General features: G+C 36.5%; 1 protein-coding gene across 12 annotated transcripts in view; it reads left to right on the top strand.

Annotated features, from left to right (window-relative positions):
• Positions 1-15,877, top strand: part of RAPGEF6 (Rap guanine nucleotide exchange factor 6) — a 202,655-nt gene that overhangs the window by 143,045 nt on the left and 43,733 nt on the right. For 9 of the 12 annotated variants that reach the window (XM_019807466.2, XM_034655967.1, XM_034655965.1 and 6 more), the window contains 3 exons: positions 5,959-6,170; positions 10,680-10,803; positions 13,127-13,150. In XM_019807466.2, the coding sequence (XP_019663025.1) occupies positions 5,959-6,170; positions 10,680-10,803; positions 13,127-13,150 (360 nt within the window). The remainder of the gene's footprint in view (positions 1-5,958; positions 6,171-10,679; positions 10,804-13,126; positions 13,151-15,877) is intronic. The other 3 variants (XM_034655968.1, XM_034655969.1, XM_019807471.2) reach the window with 1 other exon arrangement.

The following is a 15,877-nucleotide window of genomic DNA, read 5'->3' as shown; positions in this document are numbered from 1 at the left end:
TTGCAGCATCCCATAGGTTTTGATATGTTGTGTATCCACTTTTGTTTTTTGAGAGATAGTTATTACCATTTTGATCTTTTTTTTCCAACCCATTGGTTGTTCAAGGGAGTGTTGTTTAATTTTTCTCTATTGGTAGATTTTCCCATTTTCCTCTTGTTAATTCCTAGTTTCACAGCATTGTGGTCAGAAAAAATACTTGACATGATTTCAGTCTTATATTTTACCAAGACTTTTATGGCTTATTTGTAATCTCTCCCGGAGAATGTTCCATTTATGCTTGTGAGAAGAGTGTGTATTCTGCTAATGGTGAAAGGACTGTCCTGTATGTATCTGTTAGGTTCTTTTGGTCCATCGTATGGTTCAAATCCATTTATTGATTTTCTGTCACTTCCGTTGCTGAAAGTGGTGTATTGCAGTCCCCTACTGATGGATTGTTGTCTTTGTCTCCCTTCAGATCTGTTACTGTTTGTTTAATAACGGTTGCGTGCTGAAATGTTGGGCACATGTATATTCATGATTTTTATGTTTTCTTGATGAGTTGACCCTTTATCATTATATAATCACCTCCTTTGTCTTTTGTTACCATTTTTGGCTTAAAGTCCATTTTGTCTGATACAAATATAGTTTCCCCTGCTCTCTCCTCGTTTCTATTTGCATTGATTATCTTTTCCATCCTTTCATTTTGAACTTATGTGTGTCCTTTAAGCTGAAGTGAGGCTTCTGTAGGCAGCATATAGTTGGGTCTTGTTTTTTTATTCATCCACCCATTCTGTGCCTTTTGATGGGAGAATTCAGTCCATTTACATTAAGAATGTTTATTGGTAAGGACTTTTATTACTGCCGTGTTACTGTTTTCTAGCTGTTTTGTAGTTCCCTTATTTCATTTTTACTCTCTTGCTGTGTTCTTTTGTGAATTGCTGAAATGCTCTGATTCCCTTTTCTTTGTCTTTTTGAGTCTTCTATAGGTGTTTGCTTTGAGGTTATTGTGAGACTTATATGAAGCATAACTCTTTCATGCTGATACCAACTTCAGTCACATGCAAAACTGTACCCTTTTACTCCCCGCCCTTTTATGTTTTTAGTGTCAGAATTTGCCTTTTTATATTGTGTATTCCTTGACAAATTATAGTAGCTGTTGTCATTTTGTTGTCCTTTAAGCTTTATTCTCTACTTAAGTGGTTAAGACACCATCATAATATACTGTTAAGGGTTATCTGAATTTGGGGCACCTGGCTGGCTCAGTCAGTTAAGCATCTGCCCTCAGCTCAGATCATGATCTCGGGGTCCTGGGATTGAGCCCCACATGGGGCTCCTGCTTCTCCTTCTCCCTTTGTCTGCCACTCCCCCCTGCTGTGCTCGTGCTCTGTCAAATAAATAAATAAAATCTTTTTTTTTAAAGTTACCTGAATTTAACTGTATTTAACTTTATCACAGTGGTGTGTATTTTTATATGTTTTCGTGTTACTGTTTAACATAATTTCAGTTCAGTTCAAAGAACTCCTTACAGTGTTTCTTTAAGATAATGGTGATAAATTTCTTCTGCTTTTGTTTTCCTGGGAAGGTCCTTCATTTCTCAGGATAACTTTTCCAGATAGAGTGTCCTCAGTTGACAATTTTTTTCTTTCAGCATTTCAAATATATCATCCCACTTTCTCCTGGCCTGTAAGTTTTCTGCTGAGAAAATCTGCTGACAGCCTAAATAGATGTTCCTTTGTGGGTTATCATCTTTTTTTCTTTTGCTGCCTTTAGAATTCTGTTTGTCTTTAATTTTTGACAGTTTTATTACAATGAGTCTTGGAGAAAGTTATTTCGAATTGAAATAATGGGGTAATCTGTTAGCTTCATAAGCTTGAATATCCAGATCTCTTCCCAGGCTCAGGAAGTTCTCAGCCATATTTCTTTAAATAGGCTTTCTGCCTCCTTCCTGTCTCTTCCCCTTCTGGAATTTCAGTGATACTGATGTTTGGGGGTTTTGGTGGTCCCTTGGACCATGTAGGCTTCTTTCACTCTTGTTCATTCTTTTTTTCTTTCTTTTTTCCCCCACCTCAAACTGGGTTACTTCAAAGTTCCTATTCTGTCTCTCGCTGATTCTTTCTTCTCTTTCATCTACTCTGATGTTGATCCTCTCGATGACATTTTTCATTTTATTTTATTTTGCTCATTGAATTCTTCAGTTCCAAAATATCCATATAGTTCTGTTTTGTGATCTGTATCTTTGTTGAATTTCTCATTTTGATCATGTATTATTTTCCTGTTTTCATTGAATTATCTTTCTGAATTTTCTTGTATAATCATTGAATTTCATTAAAACAGCTATTTTGAATTCTTTATTAGGTAAATTGTAGATGTCTATGTCTTTGGGTTTGGTTACTTGAGGATTATTGTGAACTTTGGTGATGTCATGGTTCCCTAATTTGCTTTTGTTTTTGTCTTTTTTTTTCATTTGAAGTAGCAGTCACCTCCTCCCAGTTTTTACTGGCAGTCTTTAGAGTGGGGGGTGGGATGGAAACAGACCTTTAGCAGTCTTGCTATAGAGTTTAAAGCTTTCTCAGACATTGCATGGATATACCTGTTCCATGCTTTCTCTTTTGTTTGTTTTTTTTTTTTAAGATTTTGTTTATTTGACGTAGACAGCGTGTGCACACAGCAGGGGGAGCTGTTGGCAGAGGGAGGGGAGAAGCAAGGCTTCCTGCCCAACGCAGGGCTTGATCCCAGGACCCTGGGATCATTACCTGAGCTGAAGACAACTGGCTGAGCCACCCAGGTGCCCCTCCCTCTCGTGAGAGGATTTTAAACTTTATCTTTGTATCCTCTGATATACCGTCATCTGCTGATGGCTTCTCTTCTGTTTTCCTGAAGGTGGTGCTGCAGTTCAAGTTTGTGGCTTCTCCTTTGCCCCCAGACTCTAGCCTGTTTTCTGTGCTCCTTCTTTAACCAGAGCTTGTTCTCAGGACCTTGGACAGGGAGCCAGCAGCAGCTTGGAAGACGGATGTGGGGGTGTGAGTTGGGTGCATGGTGCAATGCAGGGGCCAGTGGGTCATTTGGGGGCATCTGCAGGTGAAAAGTGAGATGTTCTCTGTGGGCCCTGGGCTGACTCCTGTTGGAGTTCAGAAGCAGTCAGCAGGACCTGTGTTCCTTTAATGTCCTTCAGGAATCTTACATGCCACTCTCCAGTTCTGCTCCCTAACCCCTGTCATGGAGCTCCCACTTTAATGGACGTTTTGGATCTGAATGATACAAGAGTGAAGTTAGTGTCTTTGATAGCATCCTACACAATTAGTGAAACCAGGCATGTACTTACCAGTTCTCCCTCTCCCCTGTGGGAGAAATCACCAGCTGTTTAGCTTTCAGCTGTGCTGCCTTTGGGGAGGGGGTGATGCCAGCAAAATCAGACTATTCTTTTAACCTAGTTATGTGCATCCAAACTGTATTTTGTTGTTGTCGTTGTTGTTTTTGTTTTGTTTTCCTCTAGCCCACTGCTAGAACTTTTCTTCTGGAAACCTGGACTTCTACAAATGCTCTCATTTCTTAGGTGACTAAGTCCTTGTTCTGCAGGCATTCCCAGATCACAGTCAATAGGGTCAAGAACCACCTCACAGTCTCCTGTAGGTTCCAGAACCAGTACCAAAGTCTGTCTGCCTCTTACCCAATATACTTAGAGGCAAGGCTTTTTTTTTTTTTTCCTACGTCCCTTGGTGTATGGTGCTGGGTCCCACAGCTTCCACAGAGGCACTGTTTTTCATGTATAGATGTTAGATTTTTGTTGTTGGGGGTTATCCAGTCACTTCATGAAGAAGGTCTTGTGGAAATTCTATTTGCTGAATATATTCAAAGTGTCTGTTTTTGTCTTGGAACTTCAGTGGCACTTTAGCTTTAAAGTTCTTGTCTCATGGGTTATTTCTTGGTAACTCTCTAGACACTGGCTCCATAACTGGCATTTTATGTAGCTGTTCAAGTTTCTGAGATTATTCCCCGTACTCTGTCTTTGTCTCTGAAGTCATTTACCTTTACATTTGTGTTTCTACATCTTTCAGTTCTGTATCCGGGTCTCTAGAACTGTGGTACCTATTCACTCTGTAGATTCATTTGTGTCTGTAGTTTTCTCAAGTTCTACCTTTAAATAGTTTTTCGGTTCTATTATTTTTTTTCTTTCTTTGAAGATGCGAGTTACTGAACATTTTTGATCTCCTTTGTCTTCCATATCCATTATTTTCTTTCTAATCCTTTTCAGCTCTGTCCATTTCCGTTGACTGTTTTTGTTAATCCTTTCCTCAGCATCCCTTGCACCAGGTTGTAGCAGTGTCTTTGTGTGTGTGTGTGTGTGTGTGTGTTCTGGAGTGGCCTTCATTTCTGTCTTGGTTTTATATTCCATTTCTTTTCTGAACTTCACTAGTTAACTTCTTTTTATCAACTTCTCCTACTGTATTTTCTTAAGCTCTTTATATCACTCCATTAAGCTCTTTATTTTACTAATTCATTTGAAATCATGACTAAGTCATTGATGAGTCAGTTTTTATTTGATTGGTGGCAACATTTTTCTTTGTGTTCTTTGTTTTTCCTTCTACCAGCTTATTATAGATACTGTGTTTATTTTTTTCTTTTTGAATGACATGAGTTTTCCTGTACCAGGTATTTGCAGGAGGCTCATGTGGAAGAGGATCTGGGGCATAATTCCAGGCTAGCACAAATTGAGCTTGGATGTGAATTGTTTACCCTTTATTTCTTTCCACCACATGGAGATTGGCAGCTTTAGTGGCTTACCACTCAGAGTGGTACCTTCTATCCGGTCTCCCTGTTAAACTGCTTCTCATCAAGATATCGTATCATTCTTTGCACTTTCTCTGGCACTCCCTGGTCCAGCCCCCCCCCCCCACCTAATTCTATCAACCTGTGGATTCTGTTGTGTTGTTTCAAATGGGGGGGTTGGTGTTCTTGCCTTCAGGGTGAGTTACCCGCTTTGGAGAAGTTGAGATCTTCAGCATTTCTTTTCCAGCATTTACCATTCTATTTGACCTTGACTATTTTGGGGCAACCTTTTAATGTGTTTAGGATTTACAGATATCTCTTAATTGAAGTAGAGATGAAATTTGCATTTCTGTTACTCATACAATCATTTCTGATGATTACTGAGAGGAAAGGGAACAAAGATATCTTGACTCCACACCTTAAAATTAGAAGTCAAGAGAACATTTTAAGTACAGTGGTGTCCCAAAAAGTCAGGTGGCTAAGTATAAAAGAGGGACTAACTGGTGAGAAAATTGAGGCATTATATATGTACTATTCATTTGGCAGCCTACCTAGGGGGTGGTAGTATAGAAAAAAGGGGTAGGAAGGAGCTGCAGCCTAATGGGCATGCATATTTTTCAAGCTCGGGCTATCTGAGTTTAAAATCCTGTAGAAAGAAGACATTGGATATATGGAGGCCTTGGAGGAACAGGATTAGAACCTAGAGAAAGGGAAGTATTTGAATCAGGGATGTGAGAGAACAAAATCTCAGGAAAGGAAGGCTGCCTCAGCCCTAGAATTTGCCTCAATTATTATAGCATTTGTGTTCAACGTTACTTAAACCTCTTTCAAATAGATAATGTCTCCATAAAGTTATTTCTCAGTAAAACAAACAAAAACATTGTGATATTTGAAGGTTTTTTTTTTTACATAAAATGTCTCTTTTATGGAAATACTTTGTTTCATACATGCAAGCTGTAAAGTAAAGGCTACAGGTGCACAACCATAGGCAAGTAGTGTATATATAGTTCCTCTGAAAGAAGTTTTCCTTATTGTCACATCAAAGTGTCCCTTTTATTTTTTTTTTCATGATTCTACTCTGTTCAACACATTAAAAATACGTCCCTACTTATTTTAGTTTTATTAGAGAAACTTGGTGTATACGCTTTACTGCCCTGAGTCGTCTTTCTCCTCCAAGTCCCTTATTAATGTTTTTATTCTCATCTTTGGCAGTGGCTTGAACCTGGCATCTGTAGCACGACTCAGAGGTACTTGGGAGAAATTACCAAGCAAGTATGAGAAACACCTCCAAGATCTACAAGACCTTTTTGATCCATCTAGAAACATGGCAAAATATAGAAATATTCTTAGTAGTCAAAGCATGCAGCCTCCAATTATTCCTCTCTTCCCTGTTGTCAAGAAAGATATGACATTTCTGCATGAAGGTATTTAAAAGTTATTTGAAAATTAGTATGTTTATTATATTTAATAAATTTTTCAGCCTTTTATGTCACTAAAGCTTTAACCTAATTATAAATGTAGCAGCTTTTGTAAGTCAAAACCCACATATTGACGAAAACAAACTTAGGTGGTTTACCCTGTGTATTCACACATAAATTTCACTTAAACCCAGATCAGACTGTTTGATCATATTTGTTATTTTGTTTAGTAATATTTTTCCTTCCAACTTTTTTTTTAAGTGAATTACTCAACAGACAATACAGAGAAGTGCCCAAAACCAGTGAACAGCTAAATGAATTATGACAAAGCAAACACCCATGTAACCAACATGCTTGGCTGAAACCAAAATGCCCCTTTCTAATTACCACCCTTGTTCTCTTCCTCAAAAGTAATGACTGCCCTGACTCCTAATACTGGGGTTTAGTTTTATCTGTTGTTGAACTTTATATAAATAGAATTACAGAGTATATTTATGTTTTGGTTTGGTTTTGGTTTCTGGCTTATACGGTCAACATTAGATTTGTGATATTTTCCTATGTTTTTGACTGTAGCTGTACTTGACTTTAAAAACTAGTGTCCCGTTACCTGAATGCAGTACAGTGGATTTTTCCCTTCTCCTGATAAGCATTTAATAGTGTTCCACTGTTCACCTATATGAATAATGCTGCATTGAATATTCATATCATTCAAGGTGGCATTTATGGATCCGATACTCATATAGTCAACTTTAGAAAAGAGTTGGCATTATGTACTAAACTGCAACCCTGGCAGTGTTATCAGAGTTGTCGTTGTTCTTCATCAACACCTGATAAATTCAGTCTTATTTTTACCCATTTTAGTAGTGTTGTGGTTTAATTTGCATTTCCCTAAATACTAATGAGATTGAGCACCCTTTTATATATTTAAGTGGGGTTTTTTTTGGTTAATTATCAGTTCAGGTTTCTTATGTATTCTTTCTATCAGGTTGTCTCTTTTGTTTAATATATTTTTAAGTATTTCTTATAAATCCTGGGTGTAATATGACTTATTTTTGAGTCTCTTAGGGTTATCTTTTGATGAACAGCACATTCTTAGTTTTAAAAGCCTAACTTAGTGATCTTTTACCATGTTTTTATCTACAATCTTCCTGAGTTAATTTTTGTGTATGGTATTTGTTCTAGTAAAGTAACTTGCTAACTGTGTACTATTTTACTGTTTTTCTCATGTTACACTGGACATTATAATATATATACTTAATTAGTTGATAGTAGGTTAATCAGTACTTTTCTGTGTATCAGGCAATACAAGGAACTTAGATTACTTAAATTCCATTTACCCACATCCCAGTTTATATGCAGTTGTTGTCATGCCTTGAACTCCCACATGATACTATCATTTAGTAAAGTCAGTATTTATATGATATTGTTACTGTTTTTATTCCTTTCTGCATTTCAGTGCTTCCGTGTGATTGATTTTTTTCTTGCTATAGAACACTATTTATTATTTATTTAAATACAAGTCTGCTGATGATAAAATATCTTAATTTCATTATCAAAAAATGTCTTTACTTCATTTTTAAGGCATAATTTTGGTTGGCACTTGTCTTCTTTGAACATTTTAAGAGACCATCCCATTGTGTCCTGGCTTTCCTTGTTGATATTGAGACATCAGTTGTCGTTCTTATTTGCTGTGCCTGTGACTGTATTTTGCCCTTTTTCCAATAGCTGCCTTATAATTTTCTCTTTGTCTCTTTTTTCCTCTAGTTTGGCTATGATGTAACTAGGTGTGGCATTTTGGATTTTGTTTGTTTTAGTTCTGATTTGTTTGTAAGATGCTTTGAAAGCTGTGTTTTGATATTTTTCATGAGTTCTAAAAACTCATTTCGTCTTCAAATTTTTTACCTTTCCTCTTCTAAGGAAGAGGGATTTTTATTTCACCTTTGTTAGACCTGATGACTTTCTTCTGTTGTCTCATACCCTCTTTTATCTGTTTCTCATCTTTTTGTCTTACCATGCTTCATTCTGGATATTTTCTTCCAATTTATCAGTTCTTTTTTCAACTATGTGTCATTTACTATTAAATATATCAGTGAGGTCCTACTTCTAATTCTTGTGTTATGTGAGGTTTTTTTTTTTTTTTCTTTTGGTCAGGTTTATAATTTACATTTTTTTATCTTTATTATGTTCTCTGCCAAAGTTCTCAGTGTTGTTTTCTGTATCTTTGCACATATTGAACTTGGTTATTTTAAAGTCTGTATCTAATATCTCCATCTTATGTGAGTCCCTTTCTGTTGTCTTTTTCTCCTCCTGCATTAAATTCTTGTTGTCTCTTCTCCTGATAGCCTTGGTTATTTTTGATCAAATGTATATTGTGTATAAAAAATTACAGAAATAATCTGAGATTTCGGATGATGTCACATTCCTCCAGAGAAATAAAAGTTTGCTTTCGCCAGACATCTAGGTCTGCCTGCAATCCAAAATCACTTTAATCCATTTTCACATTTTGAGATAATTTAACACTGAATTTGTATCCTAGTCATACTTAATTCTTCCTTAATCCCAGGATAGCCCTTCAGGATCCCAACCCAAAGAAGTTTTCTTCTAACCTCATAAGTTGGGATGGTACTCCTTAGTTTTTTTAAGCTCATCATCCACCTTTTCTGAATCAGTAGATACCCCTAGGATCAAGCACTGTGACATAGTAAACCTTCCCCACATCATCATTCCTCTTCAGAATCTTCACTGTCTGGGGCGCCTGGGTGGCTCAGTTGTTAAGCGTCTGCCTTCCACTCAGGGCGTGATTCCAGCGTTCTGGGATCGAGCCCCACATCAGGCTCTTCCGCTGGGAGCCTGCTTCTTCCTCTCCCACTCCCCCTGCTTGTGTTCCCTTTCTCGCTGTCTGTCTGTCTCTCTCTGAAATAAATAAATAAAATCTTTAAAAAAAAAAAAAAGAATCTTCACTGCCTCAATAGCTTTTTGGTACTTTAAAATATTTGCTTTTTCTGTTTTTGCTCAAATTTTCTAATAATCCTCAGCAGAAGGGTTGTTCTAACTACCTAATCCTACTGGCTGACTCACATCACTCCTTTTCATAAAGACATACTGTGATAGACTTCAAATACATTTTTCTGACTTGCTCCCTCAAAACATGTTTGTGTGACTTGAAAAATATTTTTGGTGATTATTTTGCTTCCCCCGCACATGTTGAGGCTCTGAACAACTCCTGTGTTCAATGTATAGGTTCTGTTTATTGTGAGGAGTGAGAACATAGGTTCTGTTTACTGTGAGGAGTGAGAACATGCAGTGACCCATTAGGTTCTCAAACTTGTCTTTGGGACTTGGGAGTTCCACTGAGGCATCTCGGGCTACCACAGTAGATAAATGTGGTCACACTAACTATTCAAGACAGGCATGAAAAAGAAGCACTACTATTGCCTTTTGAACATACATTTTTTTTGCCTTGTCTGAACTTTGTAAGCCATCAGATGAGCTATGTTTGGTCTCATACTTACTCTCTTCAAAGAAAAGTAGACCATTTTGAAAGCTATGTGAATTTTTCCTCAGAGCCCACTTACCAGAATAGAAATAAAAATTATGGACCTTTTAAGCAAGCAAGTTTGTGTCAGTTGATGGAAGTAAGAATTGTAAATTCAGATTTTGGAAAAAGAAGGTGAATGGCAGACTAGAAAGTATTTCCTCTGTGAGCCAGCCACCTCTTAATTTTAACTAATAATTGTGATTTGGGAAAACGTACCTACTCTTCCTTAATCCCCCACTAGAACCCTCCCTTTTTTAAATAACAGTCAGAAGTTTTCAGGGGATATCTTCCACTTGCTTAATGTTGACAACTCATTTAACAATTTTTAAAAGTGTTTTAAATCAAAGAAAACTTCTTGGATTAATTAAGCTCATAGGTCGCTCTTTGTGACCCCTGGCTAAAACCTAAGTTTTCGAGTGCTATACCCTGCAGCCTAAAAGAGCAGATGCAGGTACTTACCTGCCTGAGAGTGAGCTGAGCATCTGGAGAGTAAGATTTAAGGAGGTGCACATTTTACAAGTGTGCCTGTGACACCACCATGAAATTGGTTTCGGAAGCTATGTAGCTTATCACCTTCCAGTATTCACAATTACTGCTCCCATAGGAATAGAATTCCTTCCAATAGCTCATTACCTGGGAGCAGAGTTGAATCGTATATATCCCTTCTTAAAAATAGAAGTGGTGGGGCACCTCGGTGGCTCAGTGGGTTGATGGTCCGACTCTTGATTTCGGCTCAGGTCATGATCTTAAGGTTGTGGGATCCAGCCCTGTGTCAGGCCCCGTGGAGCCTGCTTGACATTCTCTGTCCCTCCCACCCCCCCTTCTCTAAAGAAAAACAAAACAAAATAAAAAACAAGAAAACAGAAGTGGCAGTTTGATAAAGGAGGTTCTGATCTCTGCTCCCAAGAAAAACTTGACTTCTGCTACCTTTGTATAGGTATAATTTTGAGAACTAAAGAACTGCTTTTATTCCATAGGAAATGACTCCAAAGTAGATGGATTAGTGAATTTTGAGAAGCTAAGAATGATTGCCAAGGAAATCCGGCAAGTTGTTCGAATGACTTCTGCTAACATGGACCCAGCGATGATGTTTCGACAGAGGTATGGCATTGAAGTGTGTAAAAGTGTTAGCATGACATCAAGTGCTAAGCAATAGTATTTATCATTTATTAACCGTCTCCCATTTCTTATACACTGTATGACATGCTTTACACAGGTCAGTTACAAGTAATCATTTGTCATGGTACCCCTTAAAGGTAGGTGGTATGGAGTTTCTTTTTACATTTGAAAAAACTGATGCTCAGAGCAGTTAGGTAACTTGCCCAGTATTATGTATTTTGCTGAGATTTGAACCCTGGTTCTGTATTACTTTTTTGATGTGGATAATTCTGTATTGTTATTGTTATGTTAAATAACTAATATTAAAAAATTGCTGACCCTTGCTGAAGTAATCACAGAGGACGAATGCTTTTATCTGGTTTTCAACCTAATTTGTAAAGTATTAGTCTGCACATGTCTTTTATTTTTACTGAATATTTTTAAGTTCTATTTCTGTTTAAGTCATACTTTATTCTTTTAAAATATATTTTCCTCAAGCCATAGTACTACTGTTTATTTGTACATAAGTACTTTAACAGAATTTAGAAAGTGCAAATTTAAGCATGTTCCATCATTAATAGAAATGGAAGATGTTATTTTTATTCCATATTCACTTCTAAGGATACTTTTTAAAATTCATTTTTAATATAATGGCAAAGTCTTTCTCAGACTATATAAAATTTAAAGTACTGTCAAGCTGTTCTCAGTAATTTTTATGATTTTCAGCATAGATACTAGGGTTTTAATCAAGGGACTCATTTTCTTCCGGGCCTATGTATGTAGCTTCAGTACATAAGACTTTTCAAAATGAAGTATCAACAAAGGCAGGCACAGTTCCTTTGGCTTAAAAAAAGTACGGTCTATGAAGAAAACAAAAAACACTTGTTTATTTAAAAATCAGAGGTGAAGTTTTTGTAAACAAAGAATCAGTGTGTGTCAGGGTAGGTTTTTTGTTTTGTCTTATTTAAATTACTGTTGAGGGAGGAGTCTTTGTTTTTATAAGGAGTTGATCCAATGGTTGCTCCAGTGTAGAGATCTTCAGAGTATGGACGAAGGGTTGTGTCAGCTGTCCTCTGCTGTAGCCATCCCACTCTGCCTTTAAGAATCACTACATGTAATGAGACATGTTGTTGCTCACCAGTTTGGAAGCAGAAAACAGTAAGAACCAGGGACCAAAGCAAACCTGGAGGAGGGTTTGTTGTTTGTTTGTTTAAGTTTTTGCCTTTGTTGCATGTTTCTGTCCATTGGCCCCACCACTCCCTCTTGTCTTATGTGGACCTCCATTTATATGTTAGCAGCCTTGTTCCTGAAGACATAATGAATTTGTGCCCCTACCAGACCAATAAATAATGAGTACCAGCTGTGCTTCAAAAAAGAGCAAAGGAGGAAATTAGTAAACTTGGCTGCTTTCTGTGGAATGGCCTGGGTTAAATAGAATATAACGTAGGGGAAAAGGAAACATTTGTAATTAAATTGGACAAATAGAAATGGACTGAATTTTCCTGAATCCGTTTTCTTTACCAGCCGGTACTGAAATGTTCTCTTTCTTTAAGCAAGTAATTGTCCATTTTGTGGTGCATATTATTTAGTGTGGACAAAGTAACCTCTTTTATTCTAACAGTAATCAATTTGTTGACTGAAAAACAGAGTCTTGGGCCACCTCCAGCTGGAGCTTAGTGGGTGCAGGCCTGGCACACTGAGGTCGGCGGGGAGCAAAAATAAATAAAAATAAGCAGAATCTTTATTTGGTCTAATTGGAGTATAAGGATATATAGTATCTTATTCTGATGGTATATTTTTACTTACATTTTAAGTCGATTTGCTGGTCAACATTTCCTGTAAAGTATGTTGTCAGAGAAATTTCTGTCCTTAGAAATGACATAAATCTTTATGTTCCTTGTAATTTCATCCTGTGACTTAAATGAGTGGCCCAAAAATCCTTACAAAAAATTATTCAAAATTCTCTTCCTTAATTTAAGGTTTCCTTCCCTAAAACCTTGAAATTCACAATTTATACTAAGTATGCGTTTTTTCTTAAGTTTCTTATTAAGCCTATGATATGGACTCGATATTAGTAATACAATTAGCCTTTATAAAAGCATGTTTTAAAGAATATTGTGGGTTTGTTGGCCTTCGGTACATACCATGATTCATTTTACCCCTCTGCATTCCATTAAAGTCATTTTACTGTTAACTACCATTTTTTCTTGGTAAAATTTTTCTGTTCTATTCTGTCTCCATAGTTTCTCTGACTCTCAACTGTTGTCTTTTTTCTGTGCTTTCCTATTCAAACCCATGCTTCAATGTTTGTGGCTCTTGCTTACAGGAAGAAGAGGTGGCGGAGTCTGGGGTAAGTGTAGAGATGAATGCAACTGAAATGAGGATTGTACGACTCTTAACATATACTGCATCCTGTTCATTAATGCACGCACATAAAATAGCATGCGTTCTATTAACCCTGCCAACCTACATTCCTGACAAATGCCTTTTGCTAACAAGGTGAAAGTAGTGATAGAACTAGCTTTTTTTCCCCCTTTACTTTGCCATTGGTGATCTCCCATAAGTCCCTCAGATTTTAATTTAGCAGGGTCAGTTAAATGATGATGATGATAGCAAATCTTTGGTGTGTGCTTGCTATGTGCCATATATTATCCTAAGCACTTTAAATGAATTACTGAGTTCTGCATCCACCCTGTGAGATAAATACTGTTATTCCTATGGTGCAGACAGGGAAGATGGATTGGTCTAAATTCTTACAGCTCACTAATAGTGGATCAAGACCCAGGTAGTTTGATTCCGAGCTCATGCCATTTTCTTATTCTCAAATGCCATATTTTGGGGTGCCTGGCTGGTTCAGTCGGTAGAGCATGTGACTCTTGATCTCACGGTCATGAGTTCAAGCCCTACGTTGGATGTGGAGCCTACTTTTAAAAAACAGTTTCTTCAAATGCCATATTTTATTTAAAGACATATGTAATAATATAAAAATGGATGAAGTTTGTTTATAAAGGTTATGTTTCCATTAGTTCTCCTTTAGAAAGAGGCAGCCCTTATCCAAACTATACTATAAAATTCAGTTAGTAAATAATTGAAATAGAAAATGATTTTAATTTGTCAGATCCACTTAATACCATGAGACATAATGCAACATTGATAGAAATTTATTTTTAATTTCTACCATTTTTAATAAGAGACTCCCTTATCTCTGTTAAAACTGTAATACAATCAGGGGTGCCTAGCCAGCCCAGTCTGTGGAACATGCAGTTCTTGATCTTGGAGTCGTGAGTTCAAGCCCAAGTTGGGGGTAGAGTTGACTTGGGGGAAAAAAAAGAACTAATACAATCAGAAACTGCCACCTTTTGTTGTTCAGGTATGTTCAGATCTCTGCTTTTATGTAGATACCTATTTAGAATCATAGAGTGTTTAGGACCTTATAAATCATCTGTGTAGCCCTTTCATTTTTAGATGAAGAAAGAAATGGTTTTTGTGAATGAAGGATTTTGTTATTTTAAGACTATAATGAATAATGAAGTTAGATGCTCTTATTACATGACAGGATTTTTTGTGAGCCACTTAACTTGAACTTGAGTCTTGTCTTATTTGTGATCTTGTTTTTTGTTGAAGTTTGGTGAACTTGAATTTCCTTCTACATTCTTCCTTCTCTTTGTGTTTCTCATGTGTTTTCTTCTGTATTCCACATTTATGTCTTGGTCTTTTCTGGTTCTTCTCACTGAAAATAGAAACTGATTCCTGGCATTAGTATTATGAGGAAGAATACTTGGTCAGTACATCCTTGTGGGAATTTGGGATGTTGAATGACTTAAGTAACATAGTCATTGTTCAGTTTTAGGGTTGGATTGTATGGTGCTTTTGCAGATGCTAGGTATTTTTATTTTTACATCGTGGTGGTTTCTGTTTTGGAAGTAGTTTAGAAGACGTTTTATTGTCATTTATTACAATGTTTTTAGTTATTAGAATTTTGTGTGTATCCTAGATTTGTAAACAACCTTTTTTTTTTTGGATACCAGCAAAGAAAAATTTATTAAAATATTGGTATTAAAATTTGCTCCTAAATGTTGGCACTTGATTTTACTGCATTTATTTGAATCTAAGACATCTTCAGTTGTTGGACACACCATTATTTGATGTACCACTATTAGAAAAATCACTGCCTTCTTACCCCTGAATATTTTTTACTTTATGCTTATTAAAAGAGCTCTTTTGTAAACTTAGATGTGTATTTTTATCACATAACACCCTTTTGCATTCATTAAAAGAAAAATGTGAGCATTTAAATTGGTTTATTTAGATCTCAGACTTCTTCGTATTTAGAATATGAATCTTTGAGTGAACTGGTTTCTGGGAGTTTTTTTTCCCTGCACGGTATTATCTTTTGTGCCATCAAGTGTGTTGGGTAATGCATTATTTCTTAAAACAAGCCATTAAAGAAATAAAAGCTGCTGGTGCTGAACTCTTGGCATGGGTTTGCAGATACTTAGAGCTAGCCTCCTTTTGACTGCTGCTTTGGGAATGTTGTTGAACTTGTCAGATTCACTCCCTTCTTACAATCATTTGGTTACTGGATTGAAAGAGTAATTCACTAATGTCACTGGATTTTCTTCCCAACCATTCTGCAAGTTTTGAAGTTTCTGTGTGTGAAACTAGTGATAACCGTGTCACAGTTTCTGCCTGACCAGTAGCAATCGAAAGTTCAAATCGAAAGTAGAAATCGAAAGATTTCAAATGTAAGGCGCGTCCTATTCCAAAGATCTTAAAATAGTGAAGGAAAAAAAAATAATAACTTTTTCACTTAATTTACAAAGAAAACATTAGGATTCTGGTATCTGTTTTAAATAGTATGTGAGCACTGAAGAACAAATTGTTCTGTGGTTGTGGTCTATTTAGAATATTTGAGGGGAAAAATGAGGGTAATTTAGAAAACCCGTAGATAACTTTATTATTTTGGAATGGGAACTTCATTTAGAATAAAAATCATTTAAGAACCTTCCATTTCTAGCCTTATTAGAAAGGACAAGTCGCATTGCATTTCCTATTTTCCATTGGTTCTAGATGTGGT

Source organism: Ailuropoda melanoleuca, chromosome 3 (assembly GCF_002007445.2).
Source record: "Ailuropoda melanoleuca isolate Jingjing chromosome 3, ASM200744v2, whole genome shotgun sequence".
Classification (NCBI taxonomy): domain Eukaryota; kingdom Metazoa; phylum Chordata; class Mammalia; order Carnivora; family Ursidae; genus Ailuropoda; species Ailuropoda melanoleuca.
This window is presented reverse-complemented; position numbering and strand designations above follow the sequence as displayed.